We start from the raw sequence: 22,643 nt of genomic DNA, 5'->3' as shown, positions 1-22,643 counted from the left end.
TGACCAGGGCAGTTCTGAGAGTCAGAAAAGACTGGGAGCGCAGACATGTATCTAAAGAGAGTACGGGGGAGGCCAGGGGAATATGGCGGAAGAGTAAGACACGGAGATCACCTTCCTCCCAACAGATACATCAGAAATACATCTACACGTGGAACAACTCCTACAGAACACCTACTGAACGCTGGCAGAAGACCTCAGACCTCCCAAAAGGCAAGAAACATCCCAAGTACCTGGGTAGGGCAAAAGAAAAAAGAATAAACAGAGACATGAGAATAAGGACGGGACCTGCACCAGTGGGAGGGAGCTGTGAAGGAGGAAAGGTTTCCACACACTAGGAAGCCCCTTCGCGGGTGGAGACTGCAGGTGGCGGAGGGGGAAGCTTCGGAGCCGCGGAGGAGAGCACAACAACAGAGGTGCAGAGAGCAAAGCGGAGAGATTCCCGCAAAGAGGATCGGTGCCGACCAGCACTCACTAGCCCGAGAGGCTTGTCTGCTCAGCCGTGGAGGTGGGCGGGGCTGCGAGCTGAGGCTCAGGCTTCGGTGGGAGCGCAGGGAGAGGACTGAGGTTGGCGGTGTGAACACAGCCTGCAGGGGGGTTTAGTGCACCACGGCTAGCCGGGAGGGAGTCTGGGGAAAAGTCTGGAGCTGCCGAAGAGGCAAGAGACTTTTTCTTCCCTCTTTGTTTCCTGGTGCGCGAGGAGAGGGGATTAAGAGTGCTGCTTAAAGGAGCTCCAGAGACTGGCGCAAGCTGCGGCTAACAGCGCGGACCCCAGAGACGGGCATGAGACGCTAACGCTGCTGCTGCTGCCACTAAGAAACCTGTGTGTGAGCATAGGTCACTATCCACACCTCCCTTATGGGGAACCTGTGCAGCCCGCCACTGCCAGGGTTCTGGGATCCAGGGACAACTTCCCCGGGAGAACGCACAGCGCACCCCAGGCTGATGCAACGTCATGCTGGCTGCTGCCGCTGCAGGCTCACTCCTCATCGTGCCCCTCCCTCCCCCTGGCCTGAGTGAGCCAGAGCCCCAGAATCAGTGGCTCCTTTAACTCTGTCCTGTCTGAGCGAAGAACAGACGCTCTCCGGCGACCTACACGCACAGGCGGGGCCAAATCCAAAGCTGAGCCCCGGGAGCTGTGCGAACAAAGAAGAGAAAGGGAAATCTCTCCCAGCACCCTCAGGAGCAGCGGATTAAATCTCCACAATCAACTTGATGTACCATGCATCTGTGGAATACCTGAATAGACAACGAATCATCCCAAATTGAGGAGGTGGACTTTGAGAGCAAGATTTATTATTTTTTCCCCTTTCCCTCTTTTTATAAGTGTGTATGTGTATGCTTCTGTGTGAGATTTTGTCTGTATAGCTTTGCTTTCACCATTTGTCCTTGGGTTCTATCCATCCGTTTTTTTTGTTTTGTTTTGTTTTTATTTAAAAAAATTATTTTTTCTTAATAAATATTTTTATTTTAATCACTTTATTTTATTTTATCTTACTTTATTTTATTTTCTTTTATCCTCTTTCTTTCTTTCTTTTGACTTTTTCTCCCTTTTAACTGAGCCGCGTGGATGAAAGGCTCCTGGTGCTCCAGCCAGGAGTCAGTGCTGTGCCTCTTAGGTGGGAGAGTCAACTTCAGGACACTGGTCCACAAGAGACCTCCCAGCTCCATGTAATATCAAACAGCGAAAATCTCCCAGAGATATCAATCTCAACACCAACACCAAGCTTCACTCAACGACCAGCAAGCTACAGTGCTGGACACCCTATGCCAAACAACTAGCAAGACAGGAACACAACCGCACCCATTAGCAAAGAGGATGCCTAAAATAAGTCCACAGACAACCCAAAACACACCACCAGATGTGGACCTGCCCACCAGATAGACAAGATCCAGCCTCATCCACCAGAACACAGGCACTAGTCCCCTCCACCAGGAAGCCTACACAACCCACTGAACCAACTTTAGCCACTGGGGACAGACACCAAAAACAATGGGAAATACGAACCTGCATCCTGCAAAAAGGAGACCCCAAACACAGTAAGATAAGCAAAATGAGAAGACAGAAAAACACACAGCAAATGAAGGAGTAAGATAATAAACCCACCAGACCTAACAAATGAAGAGGAAATAGGTAGTATACCTGAAAAAGAATTCAGAATAATGATAGTAAAGATGATCCAAAATCTTGGAAATAGAATAGAAAAAATGCAAAAAACATTTAACAAGGACCTAGAAGAACTAAAGAAGAAACAAGCAATGATGAACAACACAATAAATGAAATTAAAAATGCTCTAGAAGGGATAAATAGCAGAATAACTGAGGCAGAAGAACGGATAAGTGATCTGGAAGATAAAATAGTGGAAATTACTACTGCAGAGCAGAATAAAGAAAAAAGAATGAAAAGAACGGAGGACAGTCTCAGAGACCTGTGGGACAACATTAAATGAACCAACATTCGAATTATAGGGGTTCCATAAGAAGAAGAGCAAAAGAAAGGGACTGAGAAAATATTTGAAGAGATTATAGTTGAAAACTTCCCTAATATGGGAAAGGAAAGAGTTAATCAAATCCAGGGAGCAGAGAGATCCCATACAGGATAAATCCAAGGAGAAACACACCAAGACACAAATTAATCAAACTGTCAAAAATTAAATACAAAGAAAACACATTAAAAGCAGCAAGTGAAAAACAGCAAAAATACACAAGGGAATCTCCATAAGGTTAACAGCTGATCTTTCAGCAGAAACTGCAAGCCAGAAGGGACTGGCAGGACATATTTAAATTGATGAAAGAGAAAAACTTACAACCAAGATTACTCTAACCAGCAAGGATCTCATGCAGATTTGATGGAGAAATTAAAACCTTTACAGACAAGTAAAAGCTGAGAGAGTTCAGTGCCACCAAACCAGCTTTACAACAAATGCTGAAGGATCTTCTCTAGGCAAGAAACACAAGAGAAGGAAAAGACCTACAGTAACAAACCCAAAACAATTAAGAAAATGGGAATAGGAACATACAAATCGATAATTACCTTAAATGTAAATGGATTAAATGCTCCCACCAAAAGACACAGATTGGCTGAATGGATACAAAAACAAGACCCAAATATATGCTGTCTACAAGAGACCCACTTCAGACCTAGAGACACATACAGACTGAAAGTGAGGGGATGGAAAAAGATATTCCATTCAAATGGAAACCAAAAGACAGCTGGAGTAGCAATTCTCATATCAGACAAAATAGACTTTAAAATAAAGACTATTAGAAGAGACAAAGAAGGATACTACATAATGATCAAGGGATCGATCCAAGAAGATATAACAGTTGTTAAAATTTATGCACCCAACATAGGAGCACCCCAGTTCATAAGGAAAATACTAACAGCCATAAAAGGGGAAATCGACAGTAACACATTCATAGTAGGGGACTTTAACACTCCACTTTCACCAATGGACAGATCATCCAAAATTAAAATAAATAAGGAAACACAAGCTTTAAATGATACATTAAACAGGATGGACTTAGTTGATATTTATAGGACATTCCATCCAAAAACAACAGAATACACATTTTTCTCAAGTGCTCATGGAACATTCTCCAGGATAGATCATATCTTGGGTCACAAATCAAGCCTTGGTAAATTTAAGAAAATTGAAATTGTATCAAGTATCTTTTCCGACCACAACGCTATGAGACTAGATACCAATTACAGGAAATGATCTGTAAAAAATACAAACACATGGAGGCTAAACAATACACGACTTAATAACGAAGTGATCACTGAAGAAATCAAAGAGGAAATTAAAAAATACCTAGAAACAAATGACAATGGAGACACGACGACCCAAAACCTATGGGATGCAGCAAAAGCAGTTCTAAGAGGGAAGTCTATAGCAATACAATCCTACCAGAAGAAACAGGAAACATCTCGAGTAAACAGCTTAACCTTGCACCTAAAGCAATTAGAGAAAGAAGAACAAAAGAAGCCCAAAGTTAGAAGAAGGAAAGAAATCATAAAGATCAGATCAGAAATAAATGAAAAAGAAATGAAGGAAATGATAGCAAAGATCAATAAAACTAAAAGCTGGTTCTTTGAGAAGATAAACAAAATTGATAAACCATTAGCCAGAGTCATCAAGAAAAAAAGGGAGAAGACTCAAATCAATAGAATTAGAAATGAAAAAGGAGAAGTAACAACTGACACTGCAGAAATACAAACGATCATGAGAGATTACTACAAGCAACTCTATGCCAATAAAATGGAGAACCAGGAAGAAATGGACAAATGCTTAGAAATGCACAACCTGCCAAGACTGAATCAGGAAGAAATAGAAAATATGAACAGACCAATCACAAGCACTGAAATTGAAACTGTGATTAAAAATATTCCAACAAACAAAAGCCCAGGACCAGATGGCTTCACGGGCTAATTCTATCAAACATTTAGGGAAGAGCTAACACCTATCCTTCTCAAACTCTTCCAGAATATAGCAGAGGGAGGAACACTCCCAAACTCATTCTACAAGGCCACCATCACCCTGATACCAAGACAAGGATGTCACAAAGAAATATAACTACAGGCCAATATCACTGATGAACATAGATGCAAAAATCCTCAACAAAATACTTGCAAACAGAATCCAACAGCAATTGAAAGGATCATACACCATGATCAAGTGGGGTTTATTCCAGGAATGCAAGGATTCTTAAATATACGCAAATCAATCAATGTGATACACCATATTAACAAATTGAAGGACTAAAACCATATGATCATCTCAATAGATGCAGAGAAAGCTTTTGACAAAATTCAACACCCATTCAAACCCTCCAGAGAGTAGGCATAGAGGGAAGTTTCCTCAACATAATAAAGGCCATATATGACAAACCCACAGCCAACATCATCCTCAATCGTGAAAAAATGAAAGCATTTCCACTGAGATCAGGAGGAAGACAAGGTTGCCCACTCTCACCACTCTTATTCAACATAGTTTTGGAAGTTTTAGCCACAGCAATCAGAGAAGAAAAGGAATAAAAGGAATCTAAATCGGCAAAGAAGAAGTAAAGCTGTCACTGTTTGCAGATGACATGATAGTATACATAGAGAATCCTAAAGATGCTACCAGAAAACTACTAGAGCTAATCAATGGATTTGGTAAAGTAGCAGAATACAAAATTAATGCACAGAAATCTCTGGCATTCCTATATACTAATGATGAAAAATCTGAAAGTGATATCAAGAAAACACTCCCTCTTACCATTGCAACAAAAAGAATAAAATATCTAGGAATAAACCTACCTAAGGAGACAAAAGACCTGTATGCAGAAAATTATAAGACAGTGATGAAAGAAATTAAAGATGATACAAATAGATGGAGAGATATACCATGATCTTGGATTGGAAGAATCAACATTGTGAAAATGACTCTATTACCCAAAGCAATGTACAGATTCAATGCAATCCCTATCAAACTACCACTGGCATTTTTCACAGAATTAGAACAAAAAATTTCACAATTTGTATGGAAACACAAAAGACCCCGAATAGTCAAAGCAATATTGAGAACGAAAAACAGAGCTGGAGGAATCAGGCTCCGTGACTTCACACTATACTAAAAAGCTACAGTAATCAAGACAGTATGGTAGTGGCACAAAAACAGAAAGATAGATCAATGGAACAGGATAGAAAGCCTAGAGATAAACCCACGCACATATGGTCACCTTATCTTTGATAAAGGAGGCAGGAATGTACAGTGGAAAAAAGACAGCCTCTTCAATAAGTGGTGCTGGGAAAACTGGACAGCTACATTTAAAAGAATGAGAATAGATCACTTCCTAACACCATACACAAAAGTAAACTCAAAATGGATTAAAGACCTAAATGTAAGGCCAGACACTATCAAACTCTTAGAGTTAAACATAGGCAGAACAGTCTATGATATAAATCACAGCAAGATCCTATTTGACCCACCTCCTAGAGAGATGGAAATAAAAACAAAAATAAACAAATGGGATGTAATGAAACTTCAAAGCTTTTGCAAAGCAAAGGAAACCAAAACAAGACCAAAAGACAACCCTCAGAATGGGAGAAAATATTTGCAAATGAAGCAACTGACAAAGGATTAATCTCCAAAATTTAAAAGCAGCTCATGCAGCTCAATAACAAAAAAACAAACAACCCAATCCAAAAATGGGCAGAAAACCTAAATAGACATTTCTCCAAAGAAGATATACAGACTGCCAACAAACACATGAAAGAATGCTCAACATCATTAATCATTAGAGAAATGCAAATCAAAACTACAATGAGATATCATCTCACACCGGTCAGAATGGTCATCATCAAAAAATCTAGAAACGATAAATGCTGGAGAGGGTGTGGAGAAAACAACACTCTTGCACTGCTGGTGGGAATGTGAATTGGTACAGCCACTATGGAGAACAGTATGGAGGTTCCTTAAAAAACTATAAATAGAACTACCATATGACCCAGCAATCCCACTACTGGGCGTATACCCTGAGAAAACTATAATTGAAATAGAGTCATGTACCAAAATGTTCATTGCAGCTCTATTTACAATAGCCAGGAGATGGAAACTACCTAAGTGTCCATCATCAGATGAATGGATAAAGGAGATGTGGCACATATATACAATGGGATATTACTCAGCCATAAAAAGAAACGGAATTTAGTTATTTGTAGTGAGGTGGATGGACCTAGAGTCTGTCATACAGAGTGAAGTAAGTCAGAAAGAAAACGAGAAATGCCATATGCTAACACATATATATGGAATCTAAAAAGAAAAAGAAAATGGTCATGAAGAACCTAGGGGCAAGATGGGAATAAATATCTAGTAGGGCAGACCTACTAGAGAATGGACTTGAGGATATTGCGAGGGGGACGGGTAAGCTGTGACAAAGTGAGAGAGTGGCACAGATATATATACACTACCAAACGTAAAATAGATAGCTAGAGGGAAGCAGCCGCATAGCACAGGGAGATCAACTCGGTGCTTTGTGACCACCTAGAGGGGTGGGATAGGGAGGGTGGGAGGGAGGGAGACACAAGAGGGAAGACATATGGGAACATATGTATATGTATAACTGATTCACTTTGTTATAATGCAGAGACTAACACACCATTGTAAAGCAATTATACTCCAATAAAGATGTAAAACTATGTTAAAAAATTCATTATGTTGTACACCTGAAATAATGTTATATGTCAATTATACCTCAATAAAAAAAGAAATAGAAAAAAATAAAAAGAGTACGGAGCACAGAAAACTATGCTTCCCCTCTCCCCCTCCCCCTCCGCCATGGAGCTACCTACTCAGTGCCCAGCATCCTCAAGGAAGACGGGAAAGAGGGCAAAGAGCTGGCAACACACTGAAGAGGGAGGACATTCGGGACGAATGAGGCATTTGGGAGAGTGGGGCAGGTGACCCCTCGGGTGGCCTGGAGGGACGTCGACTGAGAATGTGGGGATGCAGGTGGGACCTGTGGGGTGGTGGAGGCACAGAGGTGGGCGTGCAGACTGGACTGCTGGGGACACGGTCCTGACTGCAGGCTGGGCATCACTCTCCTCAGTGGGACTGGGGGTGGCTGTCCTTGAGCTCTGGGGCTAAGAGGCGCACTGACCAGGGAAGCGTGTCTGTCCTGCAGGGATCAGTGGCTGGGAGAGGTTGGCTCTGTTACCTGCAGGCTCTCTGGGCACCCGTCCTCCAAGCCTCTTTCTCCATTGTTGGTGGGGGGTGGGGTGGGGGTGGATAATAATACTTATCTTACAATAAGGACCCAATAAAATAATAATTATAACTAGATCAAAGTTACTTGAAATCACAGAGTGATGTATGAATGTCACCTACAATGTATATTAATAATTCATATCCTCTGGTTTTTCAAACTGTAAATATTAAATGGCCTATTGATATTGATGATGTTAATGGCATTGATAACAGCAGCAACGAGAGGCAGCGCGGCCTCCGGCACGTCAGTTCAACACCGTGAGTTCTGCTCTGCCATCAAATTAAGGATGGGAATAAATGAGGCACTCATGTGCCTTTCTGCTTGGGCGTTTAGCAACACTAAATTCTTCTCTGTGTGTCAGAGGTGTGGCAGCCCATCTCTTACCTGGGGACGACAGTAAAGAAGGCTATCAAGTTTGCCATGTTGCCATCATCTGTCATGATTTAGAGCTCCAGAAACATAATGCTTGCCTTTCTCCAACCACACATCAGCGGAGCCAGGCAAGAAGGTTTGAAACATTTTCATCCACAACTAACTTGGGAATTCATCACTGCTTTCAGAGCAGCTCTGTCCCTGGGTTGACACTTCCTGTCTGTCCACTTCTGGCACTGCAAATCCTGAATAAAAGGCCACAATGGCACATCAACCCCTTATTTCCAAGGCCTTTTAGAAGTGATGAGTTTTTGCCTAACTACGAGAGAAACATGTCTGACCTTCACTATGGGATGATCTTCGACAACCTCTTTACGCTCAAAGTTCTACTTCCTCATCTGCAGATTGAGGGAAACACCTAGGGGTGCTTAAGGGTAAAGTGTATTCATGAATGTCAAGTATTTAGCACATGCCTGACACACAGTTATAAATAAATAGTAGCTGTAAGAAACATAGCCATAGGTTGGAAAGAAGTTTTGCTTGGTGTCAAATCCAGTCTTATGAGAAGATCTTTCTACATGAATTCACTTTCTAATTGTCTGTCAAAAGCAAACCCAGTGTGTGAGGACCACTGGTTAGTCTTATCTGACAGGCTGCTTGGACACCCAGGAACTGCCAGTAACCAGTGAGGAAACCTCTTTTACTCTATGCATTCACTGCCTTTGGCATTAGAAGAAATGCAGGTTAGGATGTAATTGGAATTTTGGTGATTTGCAAAACGTACAGGATTTGAGTTCTCTGACACCCATGTCCTCAGCCTTCCTCCCTCTTCTAAAACTGGAGGTGGGAACGGGCTGAGTACCTTCCCCAGGTGACCTCACCACCCATCACCTGCGTGACCTGCCCATCTTCAATGGTACCGAGTCTCAGTCTCTTGAGCTGAAAACCAAGTCAATACCTGACACATTGATTCCATAATCTAAATTAGAAAATGTGTAACATATAAATGTCTGTGGTTACGTTATTTCTAATGGCCTATTGCACAACCAATATCCCTGCTTTCAATTAAGCAGGTAACAATTAGATCAGTGGGGCTTTGCCAGGCCACTTTCCTTGCCCAGAATCAACTGGGAAGTGAGTGCAGCTCTCTGCAGATGGAGATGAACAGATAACACTGCTGCCCTGTTACCCAGGAAGCGACACTGGAAGCCTGAGATTTGCTAGTCACATGGCCCATCACCACCCCACAGTCAGGTCCTTGTAAAATTACTTGGGGTCACTGTCCCGGCTGGTCTGAGGGAGAGTCAAGAGACCGTGCTCACTGTGTCTATAGACTTAAATGGGTCAAATCAGGAAAGAAGGACAAAGGACTGTCACCCTCCCAGCAGAAAAGCTGCTTCCTTTGTGAAGAAGAGTGAGAGGCAGGTCAAAGGCCGGGAGTATGAGGAGGAAATCCCTCCATGCACTTTCTTACACTCTCATAAACTGATTAGCTTTTTATACATTCAAATCAGCAGCTCCTTCCAATTACTTCCAATTTCTCATAGAAAATAGTATTTTCCAAGTCACCTGGTCTTAAAATCATGATGCCATCTTTGACTCTTATACACACGCCCAAAGTCCATCTCAAAATCCACTTGTCACACCAGCCACCACCCTGCTCTCAGCTCTCATCACTTCTACTGCTTCATGGCATTCCAAGTGCTTGGTTTCACTTCCAAACTAGTGATTTCAGTACATCCCTTACTCCACAACATCACTGCTCTGCCTACTACTTTTACACTTTGGGATTTAAGGCCCTTCCTATCTGGGTTGTAACACTGTCCTGTCACTTCCCCAAAGGGTGTCCTCCACTAACTGATCACCTGTCATTTGTGTTTTGTCCTTATTTCCATTATGCCTTCTTCTATCCAAATCCTTCCAGGCTCAGTTCAAAATATGACCCTATGAGGAGGTTCCCCAAATGGCCTTCAGTTTCACAAGGGTTTTAACCTGATTATCTAACATGTCCATCATCAGCTCCTTGAGCACCGGTCAAGCTTCTTTTTCTCACTGCACCTAGCAGAGTGCTGAGGGCAGAGCACACCCGACATAGCTGATAGTAATCAAGGGTAACTAACGCACAACACAGACAAAACTTCAATGTATTTCTAAGACCTCACATCAGGCACTCCGAAACCTGCGCTCTAGACCACCAACAGGTGAGCTGAGTCTCTCCGTATTGGGCATGACCAAGGCAGGAGCGGAGGTGTAATCCCACATGTCTGAATGCGCTGACAGGTTACCGCCATGACATCTACCCTCGACGGTCTGAAATTCTCTCTACTGGAGATCCACCGAAACAGTGTCCATGTCTAATATAGAATATATTTTCATGAATCCAGATGTTTTCTCATGACTTAATCTAATACTTAAGGCACCATTTCACAAATAAAATTAACAAAAAAATTGTTTTTTTTTCTTTTCTAAATGGTCTTGATTTGTTTAAGCATTTGCTTCCAAATGTAAGCCATGCCATTATATTTAAGGAATTTCCTTATGTACTGGGAAGTATCCATCTATAAGCCAGGGCTAATTTCAACAACTGTTTGAATTCTTGAGAGAGGAGATAGGAATAACAGAAATGTCTGTTAATCCAGCTCTGCATTAGAGAAGCCAGAGCATGTGGCTCGTTAGAATAATGACGACTGTTTGCATTGCTTTGTCTCCTAATAGCAGAGAACTGTTGGATTGGGTAATTTGAAACTCATTATACTATCACATTTAGCCTCTGCAGACTCTGATGCTGATGGTAGAAGTGAACTACTTGGCCAAGCAGCTATTTTTAGTAAATCCAAAAGATGAAAGACAAGTAAGAAAAACACTTCATTGAATAGCATTTCTTCTCTTAAACCTATTAAGTCCTGAGCTGAAACCATACAAGCTGAGGAAAGGTGAAGTTTATGCAGTTTTGTAGCTCTTGATCAATTGTATGCAAACATGATATATCAGGAAAATCTTTTAAACTGCCTTGTATATCATAGTAAAGATAATAAGAGCAAATATAAATAAGCGATCTCATCTATTTCAAACCAGTCTTCAAGTATCAGGCAGATAAAAAGAAATTTGGCATGAGAGTTCAATATCTCTACTGAGTTGAAGAAATGGTTATATTGGTTTTGTCTCTCTATGGAGTTCAAGAAATGAATAAATTTATATATGTGTATATATATATACATATATATATATATAAATTGATCTTGTTTTGTTTGGTTGAATGTTGAAATGAAAAGATCCTATCAGATGCATATTTTAGCTTTGAATATGATAAATGATATAACTGCAGCTGGTGAGTTGTTGAATATGAGATGATATGAAGAAGGGTTAAAAGCTCACATACTTTTTTTCACCAAAAATTGCTTTTGTGCTCCTGCCCTGCACACCATTGCCATTAAATCTGAATATCACATTGACTTGAATTTATTTAACTAATGATGAAAAAATAACAGTCTTTGACTTTTAGTGTTTTTTACCTTTGATCAAATGAAGAGCATAATTTTCAGGTACAAAGAGTAGCATAATTTTAAGTTACACAACTCATTTTCCTCTTAGAGACATGAATCAGTGATTCCCAAGTGAGGTGCCCTAGGGATCTTTTGAAGGCTTTGTCCCAACTACTGATGTGCACAGCTATCCGATGGCAGTAAGTGGTTTAAATAAATCCTAGTGAGAGTCCCTTTCCATTACACTACTTCCCCAAAATAAATGTATGTTTTATCTCTCCATGGCGTTTGAAGATCATAGTTTGAAAAAAATGAATTATTCCCATCCAACTTAATTTTTGGCTCATCACACATACTTATTTCTCCTAATCCCCCAAATCCCTTTGGAATTATAGAAGCAATATAAAAGGAAACCCTCAGAATCGAAGGAAGTTCCTTGCCAGTAACGGCTGAGTTGCTGTTAGTAGGTAACAACTATTAACTCTGGACACCACATGAAAGGAGCAGGAAAGGGTCAGCCTATAAAGACAGAAAATATCACCCGACTCCAGTCAAATACCACCGAAAAGATGTTGCCCTACCCCACCCCAGGCCAGCAAAGAGAGTGGAGAGCCTAGGCTTTCACACTCAGCAGGTATCAGCAAAGGTCCAACACAAGGGAGCAGGGCTTTCATCCTTGCTGGGCAGCACTGATGCCAATTCTCTGTAGTGGGCTAGAGGCCAACTGGGGAGCCTGGACTCCCACCCTAATCAGTAGGAGCATGTCCTCCTGCTCCTTGCTGGGGCTGCATCACAGGAAGTTTAGTGGAGGCTCAGACTCCTGCCACCCCAAGCCCACCGTCCCCCACATGGTGTCAGTGAAGACCTGTATAGAGCTCGGAGTCCCGCGTCCACCCAGCAGGAGCAAGAGCCCAGTCATCCCTGTGTCAGTGGAGGCTGAAGGGAAGCCCACCTGGCAGTAATGAGGCTGTGCTGCACCTTTCCCTGCCAGAGCAGTGGTTTTAAAAATCTAGCTAAAACAGAAGGTTTCAATAAAATCCAGATTGTCATAACATAATACATAAAATGTCCAGGTTCCAATAAAAAAAATGTGTCCTAACAACAACCAGGAAGATCAAACTGAATTTTTTAAAAAATCAATAGATGCCAAAGAAAATAAGACAGAGATGTCAGAATTACCTTTTAAAAAATTACTTTTTAAAAATCCTTTTAAAAAAAGAATTTTTGAAGCAGCCACCATAAGATGTTGCAACAACCAATTACAAACATGCCTGAAACAAGTGAAAGAATAGAAAGTCTCAGCAAAGAAACAGAAGAGAGAAAGAAAAACCAAAAAGAAGTTTTAGCACTTGTATTGGTCTGCTTGGGCTACCATAACAAAATACCATAGACTGATTGGCTTAAACAATCAAAATTTATTTTCTCACAGTTCTGGAGGCTGGAAAGTCCAAGACCAAGATGTTAGCAGATTCAATTTCTGGTGAAGACTCTTGTCTTGGCTTACAGAGGGCTGCCTTCTCGCTGTGTTCTCACATGGCCTTTCTTCATTGCATGCATGTGGAGACAGAGAGAGATTTCTCTCCTCCTTTGCTTATAAAGGCATCAATCCTATCAGATGAGGGTTCTACCTTTATGACTTCAATTAACTTTAATTACAAAGGCTCTATGTTCAAATACAGTAACAATAGAGATTAGGGTTTCAAAATATGAATTTTGGGGGTACATAATTCAGTCCATAGTGTTCTACCACTGGCCCCACAAAATTCATGTCCTTCTCACATGCAAAATACATTCATTTCATCCCAGTATCCCCAAAGTCTTAACTCATTCCAAGCATCAACTCTAGCATCTAAGGTCAAAAGTCTCATCTAAATATTATCTAGACTCAATTCATCCTGAGGCAAAATTCCTCTCCAGCTGTGAACTTGTGAAACAAGTTATTTGCTTCCAAAATACGATGGTGGGATGGGTATAAGATAGACATTCCCGTTCCAAAAGGGAGAATGTGGAAGGAAATAAGGAGTGACAAGTCCCAAGCAAGTCCAAAACCTAGCAGGGCGAGTTCCGTTAGATCTTAAGGCTTGAGAATAATTCTCCTTGGTTCAATGTTCTGAGGCAGCAGATTCATGCCCATTGCCCTGCAAGGCGTGGCACCCAGGGCTCTGCTAGCCCTGCCCTTTGAAGCCCAATTGGAGGCCATCTGGCCCCCTGGGCCTGTGCACTCTGCACCTGGGGTGGGACTGGCAGTCCTGATGGTCTCTGAATTGCCTTTGGGGTCTTTCTACCTGCCTTCTGTTGAGATGGCCAATAACACCATGGGTAACCTTTTTATTTGGTGTTCTCTCCTGAAGAAACTTCCTCTTTTTTTGCAATATGAGTATGAGAATTTTCCAAATCTTTAAGTTCTGGGGTTTTTTTTTTTTCATTTTTTGTCTTAACAATTCCTTCTTTAATTCAGCTCTTGCCTTTCACATTTTACTATTAAGCTGTCAAGAGGAACCAAGCCACTCCTCCAGCACTTTCCTTAGAAATCTTCTCAACTAAATAACCAATTTCATTGTTCATAAGGCCTACCTTCCACAAAACACTGGAACACATTGTAGTCAAGTGCTTTGCCAGTTCATAACAAGCAGCAGCTTTCCTCCACTTTCCAATAATCTGTCCCACATTTCTGCCTGAGACCTCACCAGAAGACCTTTAACATCCAAGTTTCAACCAGCATTTTGTTCATGATTCTTTGGGTATTCTCTAAGAAGAAGAAAGGTTTCTCTCTAGCTCTCTTTTTTCTTTCTGAGCCCTTACCAGTATCTCCTTTAACATCCATGTTTCACCCAACAGTCCCTACATAGCAATCTTGGCTTTTTCTAACATGCACCACAAAAGTCTCCAGCCTCTATCCATTACCCAGTTCTAAAGCCACATCCACATTTTCAGGTATTTGCTACAGTAGCACCCACATCTCATAACCAAAATCTGTATTAGTCAGGGTTCTCCAGAGAAACAGAAACAATAGGATATATATACATATATGTGTGTGTGTGTGCGTCTCTCTCTCTATATATAGACATATATAGACATATATACATATACATATATTTACATATATATACGTATATACATATATATATAGAGAGAGAGACACACACACACACACATACATACATGGCATTGTCTCATGCAATAATGGGAGGCATTGTCTCATGCAATAATGGGAGCTGAGAAGTCCCAAGATCTGCAATCAGCAAGCTGAAGACCCAGGAGAACGGATGGTGTAGTTCCAGTCTGAAAATTGTTAGGCTGGAGACCCAAGAAGAGCTGTTTCAGTTTTCATGGAAGGAAAAGACCAACATTGCCTGCTCAAGGCAATCGGGCAGGAGGAGTTTCCTCTTACCCATGGGAAGGTCAGCCCTTCTGTTCTATTCAGGTCTTCAACTGATTGAACGAGGCCCATCCACATTAGGGAGGGCAATCTGCTTTACTCAGTCAACCAATTTAAATGCTAATCTTATCCAAAAATATCCTCACATGCATGCCTACAATAAGGTTTGACCAAATATCTGGGCATCCTGTGGCCCAGTCAAGTTGACACATAAAATTAAAGAAAACAATAACCATAATAAGAAGCTCAGTAAATGAGTTCATCAGAAAGATGAAGGGGACAAAAGAAAGAATCAGTAAAATTAAAGATAGAACAATCAAAATTAAGTGATCTGAAAAACAGATTGTTGGGCTGCACCCTGCAGGTCTACAAGGCCTCTACTTGCCCATCCTTAAGACTGAAGAAAGAGCCAGTGACAGAAACATCAATGGTTTAATGGATGGGGGAACTTACACCTCTGAAGCAAGGTCCTGGAGTGACACCCCACCATGTTTGGCGGATGGCAGGCAGGACATGAGGCCGTCTTTGCTCCCGGGGTGGAAGGAGAGATTGCCAGTTATAGGAGGAAATTATATCAGGTTACCTCATTGGTTACCAGGGAAACCAGCAGAGGGGTCTGTTCCTCACCACCCCTTTGATAAGCAGAGTGGAGAGTTCTTATCTAAAGCTAGAACAGTCATTAGCTGGGGCCTGGGGCAGGTATGTAGGTCAGTCATATGAGTAGGGTGTAGGTGAAGTAGGCACTGGTCAGGCAAGGGATATACAGAGAACAAGGGAATAGCCATCTGGAGGGGCCTGTGACCATACACAGATGTAATAGAAAAAAAAGTGAAAAGAGCCTCAGTACTTGTGGGAATACAACAAAAGATCTAATATTCATGTCATTTGAGTCAGGAGAGAAAAAGAGAAAGAGGATGGGGCAGAAAAAGTATTCAAAGTAATAACTGGTCAAATGTCCTAAATTTGACCAAAATCTATAGATTCAAGAAGTGGAGTAAATCCCAAATCAGTAAACCCAAAGAAATCCACACTAATACACATCATAGTCAAACTTCTGAAACTAAAGTCAAAGAAAAAACCTTGAAAGCAACAAGAGAGAAAAGAGGGCTTCCCTGGTGGCACAGTGGTTGAGAGTCCTCCTGCCGATGCAGGGGACACGGGTTTGTGCCCCAGTCTGGGAAGATCCCACATGCTGCGGAGCGGCTAGGCCCGTGAGCCATGGCCGCTGAGCCTGTGCATCTGGAGCCTGTGCTCCGCAACGGGAGAGGCCACAAGTGAGAGGCCTGCGTACTGCAAAAAAAAAAAAAAAAAAGAGAGAGAGAAAAGATATCTCACCTATAAAGAAAATATGGTTTGAATTATAGCAGATTCCTCATCAGAAATCATGGAGGCAACAGCAAAGTAACACATTTTTCAAATGCCACAAGAACTGTCAGAACAGGATCTTATATTCATTAAAAATGTTCTTCAGGTATGAAGGGAGAAATCAAGGTATTTTCAGATGAAGAAAAACTAAGAGAATTTATTGCCAGCAGTCTATCCTAAAAGAATGGCTTGGGACTTCACTGGTGGTCCAGTGGTAAAGAATCTGTTACAATGCAGGGGACGTGGGTTTGATCCCTGGTCAGGGACCTAAGATTCCACCTGCTGTGGGGCAACTAAGTCCGTGCACCACAACTACTGAGCCTGTGCTCTAGAGCCCGTGAGCCACAACTACTGAGCCCATGTGCCACAACTACTGAAGCCTGTGCACCTAGAGCCCGTGGTCCACAACAAGAGAAGCCACTGCAATGAGCTGCCCGTGCACTGCAACGAAGAGTAGCCCCCACTTGCCGCAACTAGAGAAAAGCCCGTGCGCAGCAACAAAGACCCAACGCAGACAAAAATAAATAAATAAAATAAAAGATGTACAATAAGATATACACAAAAACACTGTAAATAAATAAAAATGGAATCATAATAAATGTTCAGCTAACCCACAGGGAGTCAGGAAAAAGAAAATAGAGAAATGGAAAACATAGAGAATGGAAGACCAAAAAATCAAATAAAATGGCAAACTTAAGTCATAACATACCAATAGTTCCATAAAATGTAAATTATGAAAATACACCAATTGAAAATACAGACTGGCAAAGTGAATTAAAAAATATGACCCGGGCTTCCCTGGTGGCGCAGTGGTTGAGAGTCCGCCTGCCAATGTGGGGGACACAGGTTCGTGCCCCGGTCCGGGAAGATCCCACATGCCGCGGAGCGGCTGGGCCCGTGAGCCATGGCTGCTGAGCCTGCGCGTCCGGAGCCTGTGCTCCGCAACGGGAGAGGCCACAACAGTGAGAGGCCCGCGTAACGCAAAAAAAAAAAAAAATATGACCCAACTATACACCATCTGCAAGAAGCTCATTTTAACGTAATGATGCTTAGAGTAAACATATGGAAATATATACATCATTCAAATATTAATCAAAAGAAAGAAAGAGTGGCCATATGGATTTCAGGTAAAGTAGAATTCAAAGCAAAGAAAATTACCAGAGACAGATATGAACATTATGCAATCATAAAGGGTTAATTCATCCACAAGAAATTATAATCCTGAATGTGTATACACCAAATAACAGCTGAGAAATACATGAAACAAAAAACCCACTGAATTGAAAGTAGAAATAGTCAACTGCACAATTACAGTCAGAGACTTCAGCACCTCTTTCTCAACAATTGATGAAGACAGAAAATCAGCAAACAATATAGAACTCACAACACCATAATCAACAGGATTTAATCAATACTTGTAGAGCATTCCACCAAGCAACTGCAAAGTACACATGACTTTCAAGTGTTCACAGAACAAATATCAAAATGAATCCTATTCTGAGTCATGAAATAAACCCCCATAAATGTAAAGAAAGTTGAAACCATACGGAGGGTGTCCTCTGACTCTAATGGAATTAAACTAGAAATCAGTAACAGAAAGATAACAGGAAAATCCCCAAACTGTTTAAAAATTAAATAACCCACATATAAATAATCAAATGTTCATACAGGACATCTGAGAAGTGACTCAACATAGCAATAACTACCATGCAATAAGGAGTTATCAGGTGGGTAACCGAAATTGGGTCATTAAGGGCTGTTGGAGGAGGTGACCTGCAATCTGAGAAGTGAAGACAAGAAAGAATTGCCTGGTGCAATTGCCTGGTGCAGGTCTAGGGGTAGGGAACTGCTTCCCGAGGAGCATACCCTAACAGGCAAGTGCCTCCACTTGCATTCTCAGTTACAAGCAAGGAAACCAGCCTGGTGTGTGTCCCACCATACTCTCCAGACTTCCCAAGCAGACTGCAGCTCATCTCATTCTTACTCACATATAGAACATAAATGCTTCTCTGTCTTTGGGGGACATAACCCCCAAAATATAACCATGATTCTTACTTGTGAAAATAACTTACAGCTGCCAAATTTCAGAGGGCAGGCATGAGCATCCATCGGGAAGTCTTCAAGTTGCATTGGGCACTCTGCCGAGATGGTCAAGCTGAAAAACAAGAGATGGGGACCTTTCAATGACTCACCGACTCTGGCTATTTACTGGACACCACGTTTTGAAAGCCATATTAAGCACTCCACTCATTATTTTAATTACTATCTTTTATGAAATTGTCTAAACTGTCCCACCAAATTACATAGGATTGCATTGTAGATGAATATCATTTAGAAATAAGGTTTAAATCAAATCTGCTCAGGAGTTCTGTGGCTTGGTGAGTGTCTGTACATACATTACCGCTTGTAAAGCAATTTGAGATGCCTTTAAAGATAATTTATTCTTTTATTCTCCCATCACTTACCCACAGTAATAAAAAAACTTCCCTTGACAAGGCTGAAAATATATGTATGTTCTAAAATAATTTATAAGCTCAAAAATATAAGTGTGGGGCTTCCCTGGTGGCGCAGTGGTTGAGAGTCCGCCAGCCGATGCAGGGGACACGGGTTCGTGCCCCTGTCTGGGAAGATCCCACACGCTGCGGAGCGGCTGGGCCCGTGAGCCATGGCCGCTGGGCCTGCGCGTCCGGAGCCTGTGCTCCGCAACGGGAGAGGCCACAACAGTGATAGGCCGCATACCGCAAAAAAAAAAAAAAAAAATATATATATATATATATATATATATATATAAAAGTGTGGAATAAATACACAGTCCAAGTTTCGACCAGAAGCTGGCTATAATTATTGTGTACTGGGCTGATGTCATGAAACTATAGAGTAAGCAAAATTGTGTTATGATAGCAACTTTCTTATTGTTTTTAATCCAAGTCTGGTCTTCCAAATAATAATACCACCATTCACTACCACTGTCACCAATGACTAAAACAGTGCTGATCATAAGAGTTGCTTGTCTGGGCTAGGGACTGTGTTAAGTGTTTCACCTGCATTAACATATCTAATTAGAATAGCACAATGTATTGCTATTATCACCCCAGTGTCAAGGTAAGAAAGTGAGGCATGGATATTAAGGGATCCGGACAAGAATGCAGAGCCCCTAATGGCACGTGCCCCACAGGCTGTGTGACCCAAAACTCTGTTTGTACTTGCGGAGTCATCATGCTGTGGTGCTTTTATTTCCCTACAGATTTACTAATTAAGTAGTAAATCTAAATTTCTTTAATGAGTTAGTCTTCTGTTCTTAGTGTTTAATTCTATTATTTAAAATGAAATGTAATTGCATAAAATGAAATCAAATTGCACAATTTTCAACTTTAAACAGACGTTACAATTCTATTTTGTTATATTGTCTGGATCTTGCCCATGTGCCTGGGGTGAGAATAAAAATGTAAACACAATCATTTTTGCCTTTACTTCTTCCTTCTTTTAAGATAGCTTAACTTTTTTGCTATTAAATTGGGCATGTAATTCACACTTGACGATTGCAGATGGAGTAGTCAATTCATGTATTCTCTGAATGGAGCTAAAACGTGTCAGTGGAAGGAAGGTGTGTGCCCATCATGGAGAGGAAATCTGCTGCCTCTGCCTGGGGGTACCACTCTCCCCAAAATGGACTGAGTTCCAGAGGGTGTGAGTGCACATGGATGAGAATATACCACAAAAGTCTCATATTCAGGTGGGGAGATGATATCTAAAATTATACGCCACCTATGTTCGTAAAAGAGTATGGAAAATACAGAAAAGTTATAAAGAAGAAAATTACAAATACATATCATTTCACTTATAATTTCACCTGGTACACTTTGTCCAGATTTCTTCACAGCTACGGATGTTTTCTTTCTGTTCTTGGTTTATAAAATTCAGTCTTCTGTTTACCTAACATTAGAGAAGGGGCATTTCCCACATCTTTAAAATCTCTGCATAATCATGACTTTGAAAGGTAAAATATTTAATTCTAGCATGCAGATGTGTGTGTGTGTAATATACATATGCATATATCTGTATATGTGTGGACATCTTCAAGCATAAACTATGTAAAAGGATTATTATTAGAGACTACAAAATGGGGAAGGTAAAGGAATATTTACTTATTAGAATTAAGAAAACAGGACTTAAAAAACACAGCCTGTGAGAAGGACAACATAAAGGAAAATAGTGTTACTTTATATTGTTAGTAAACTTAAGCCATTTGTTAAACAAAGCAATAGTGGGGCAGAAAACTTAAGTGAGTCAAATATGTTCTAGAGAATAAAATCACAATGACTCAGTAAATCTAGAATTTCTTTGAGAAGCAAATTTATAGTAGGGAAATAAAAAGTATATATAAAGCTATAGTGCTAGGTACAAAGCAATAAATGTGAAAGTAAGCACATGAAGAAATGGTGATGTGGGAGAACAGAGAACGCTTCCAATTAGAAAAGTGCATCTCAGTGCTGGTCTACGGCCTCTGTTCCAACAGTTGATGGCCTTGGTGTAAGGAAGATGCTGGGCTCAGCCAGTGGGAACAGTGTGAGGGGGGGCAGGGTGCTTCAGGTGGTCCTGACTGTCCAAGCCCTGCTGTATGCACAGCAGACTTCAACCAGCAGACCCAGTGCTGCAGTCTTCAAGTTGCCCCCAATAATATCAACAACTATGGGCTGGACTCCCACCAGCAGGGTGACGTGGAGATGGTCCTTCCATGGCAGAATCTTCTCTCCAGACACTGCCATGTCTTGGAGCTCACATAACTGGGCTTCTGTCCCCCAGAAAACACTCTATGGCCCACTGGGTCTGGAGGTTGCCTTGAAGCCAGATCTGTTGGCTGAATTCTTGACAATGTGGTGAATCACAGTTAACTCCTCTCCCCCCTGCTTGGTGCTGGGTCTCTGATTTGATCCCCGGGGCCACTGGAGGCACTGCCACCTGCGTTCCTGTTCCTTGCCCTTACTTGTCAGAGTAGACCCCTCAGAGAGACTTGACCTCCCACCTCTGGCACTCTGCCCACTCCTGGCTTTTCCTCCTTTTCCTCATGTACTCCTCTTTCTTGGCCAACACCGTGTGTTTATAAGAGAGGTGAGGAGCCATCTTTTCTGTCACTGTGTTCTCAGCATTTGGTGTCTTGTTTTATTCTAGCTGTTTGGTCCTGAGGTCTAGGCCAAAACCACTGCACTGACAACATTTAACAATAGCAAGGAATGTACACCAAGGAGTCTGCTTTTAGCATACAGCAGGAGGAGAGAGGGTGGGTAGAGACAGGTGGACAGAATTTAGCTGGATGTAAAAAGAAAACTCTTTTGAAGAAAAAAATAATTCCAGTGAAAACATAAAAAAGATAATTCTACAATTACCATCTTGATAAATGCTAACATTAGAGCCTCACAGATTGTTCCCCCATTTTAATAGACCTCTTTAGAATTTGAATTCCAAACATCAGAAAAATATACTTCATCTATGATAGTGTCTCTCCTCTAAGGAGTGAATGTATTATTCAGATAAATTCCCCAATAGCAAATGTTTCAACCTTAGTAAGAGAACAACACTTAAAATTTTGATCCTTTAAGCATTTCAAAAACGGCCTATGCTTTTATAGTACTCAAATAATATCTCTAGATAAGAGGGACCCTTCCATTCATGGGGTTCTTAAAATGCAGTGTCCTTTGATGTACAACCAACCTCCTTCACACAGAATTGAGATCAGAGCACTCCATGGAATGTGGACTGTCAGAGCTCAAAGGAGCCAGCCAGGTCACCTCCTAGAAACCCTTACTTTTCTCAAAAGGTTAAGGAATATGCCTATGGAAAAATTTACTGAATTACTGGTAGATCCAATGATCCTGCTTTTTTTCCCCAAAGGTCAAATTTCTGTTTCTAAAGACATTCAGGCATTGACTTATTGGAACATAATATCCCATTTTTGAACATCTTAATTTTAGGGTAAGAAAAAGGGCATTTTGTGAGTTAAGCTGTTTGCTTCAACTTGGATGTAAACTCCCTAGAGAGCCCTCTGCTTGCCCAGGGGCAGCCCGCAGTGGCATGTGCTTCAGATGTTAAAACAGGCAAATTCGGGCTTCCCTGGTGGCGCAGTGGTTGAGAGTCCACCTGCCGATGCAGGGGACACGGGTTCGTGGCCCAGTCCGGGAAGATCCCACAGGCCGCAGAGCGGCTAGGCCCATGAGCCATGGCCGCTGAGCTTGCGCGTCTGGAGCCTGTGCTCCACAACGGGAAAGGCCACAACAGTGAGAGGCCCGTGTACCGCAAA

General features: G+C 41.6%; 1 protein-coding gene across 2 annotated transcripts in view; it reads right to left on the bottom strand.

The window, feature by feature from the left end:
* Nucleotides 1–22,643, bottom strand: part of GABRA5 (gamma-aminobutyric acid type A receptor subunit alpha5) — a 103,508-nt gene that overhangs the window by 23,904 nt on the left and 56,961 nt on the right. The window contains exons 8-9 of one of the 2 annotated variants that reach the window (XM_067755794.1): nt 18,421–18,503; nt 3,910–3,954 (exon numbers count right to left, since the gene is read on the bottom strand). In XM_067755794.1, coding sequence (XP_067611895.1) covers nt 3,910–3,954; nt 18,421–18,503 — 128 coding nt within the window. The remainder of the gene's footprint in view (nt 1–3,909; nt 3,955–18,420; nt 18,504–22,643) is intronic. The other variant, XM_067755802.1, reaches the window with a different exon arrangement.

The sequence above is a fragment of the Pseudorca crassidens genome, chromosome 1 (assembly GCF_039906515.1).
Source record: "Pseudorca crassidens isolate mPseCra1 chromosome 1, mPseCra1.hap1, whole genome shotgun sequence".
Lineage (NCBI taxonomy): Eukaryota > Metazoa > Chordata > Mammalia > Artiodactyla > Delphinidae > Pseudorca > Pseudorca crassidens.
This window is presented reverse-complemented; position numbering and strand designations above follow the sequence as displayed.